This window comes from Egretta garzetta, unplaced genomic scaffold (assembly GCF_000687185.1).
Source record: "Egretta garzetta isolate BGI_Z169 unplaced genomic scaffold, ASM68718v1 scaffold108, whole genome shotgun sequence".
NCBI lineage: Eukaryota > Metazoa > Chordata > Aves > Pelecaniformes > Ardeidae > Egretta > Egretta garzetta.
Genome location: NW_009260614.1, coordinates 7,705,219 through 7,705,495, shown reverse-complemented (window position 1 = coordinate 7,705,495; position 277 = coordinate 7,705,219). Strand labels below are relative to the sequence as shown.

The window sequence follows — 277 nt, the reverse complement described above, 5'->3', positions numbered from 1 at the left end:
GGGGAATGGGGCCCCGACGGGAACCTGCAGCGAGGGGGGCACCGAGGGAGATTGAGCCCCACCAGAGGGGGGGGGGAATGGAGGTGTTGGAGGACCCTGAGGAGCATTGGGGAGGTTGTGGACCTGGAAACTGGGGGGGCACTGGGAGATGGAGGAGGGCTCAAGGGGCACGGAGGGACAGTGAGACACTGGGGCAGAAGAGGACAGGGAGACTCCAGGGGAAACAGGAGGACGGGGTAGTCCTGGGGGGACCAGGGGAACGGGAGGGCTCCGAGGA

At 67.1% G+C, this 277-nt stretch overlaps 1 protein-coding gene across 1 annotated transcript in view; it reads left to right on the top strand.

The window, feature by feature from the left end:
• The first annotated feature begins 148 nt into the window (after window positions 1-148).
• Window positions 149-277, top strand: part of TLCD2 (TLC domain containing 2) — a 3,967-nt gene continuing 3,838 nt past the window's right edge. Inside the window, exon 1 of the mRNA XM_035900549.1 lies at window positions 149-180. Coding sequence (XP_035756442.1) covers window positions 149-180 — 32 coding nt within the window. The remainder of the gene's footprint in view (window positions 181-277) is intronic.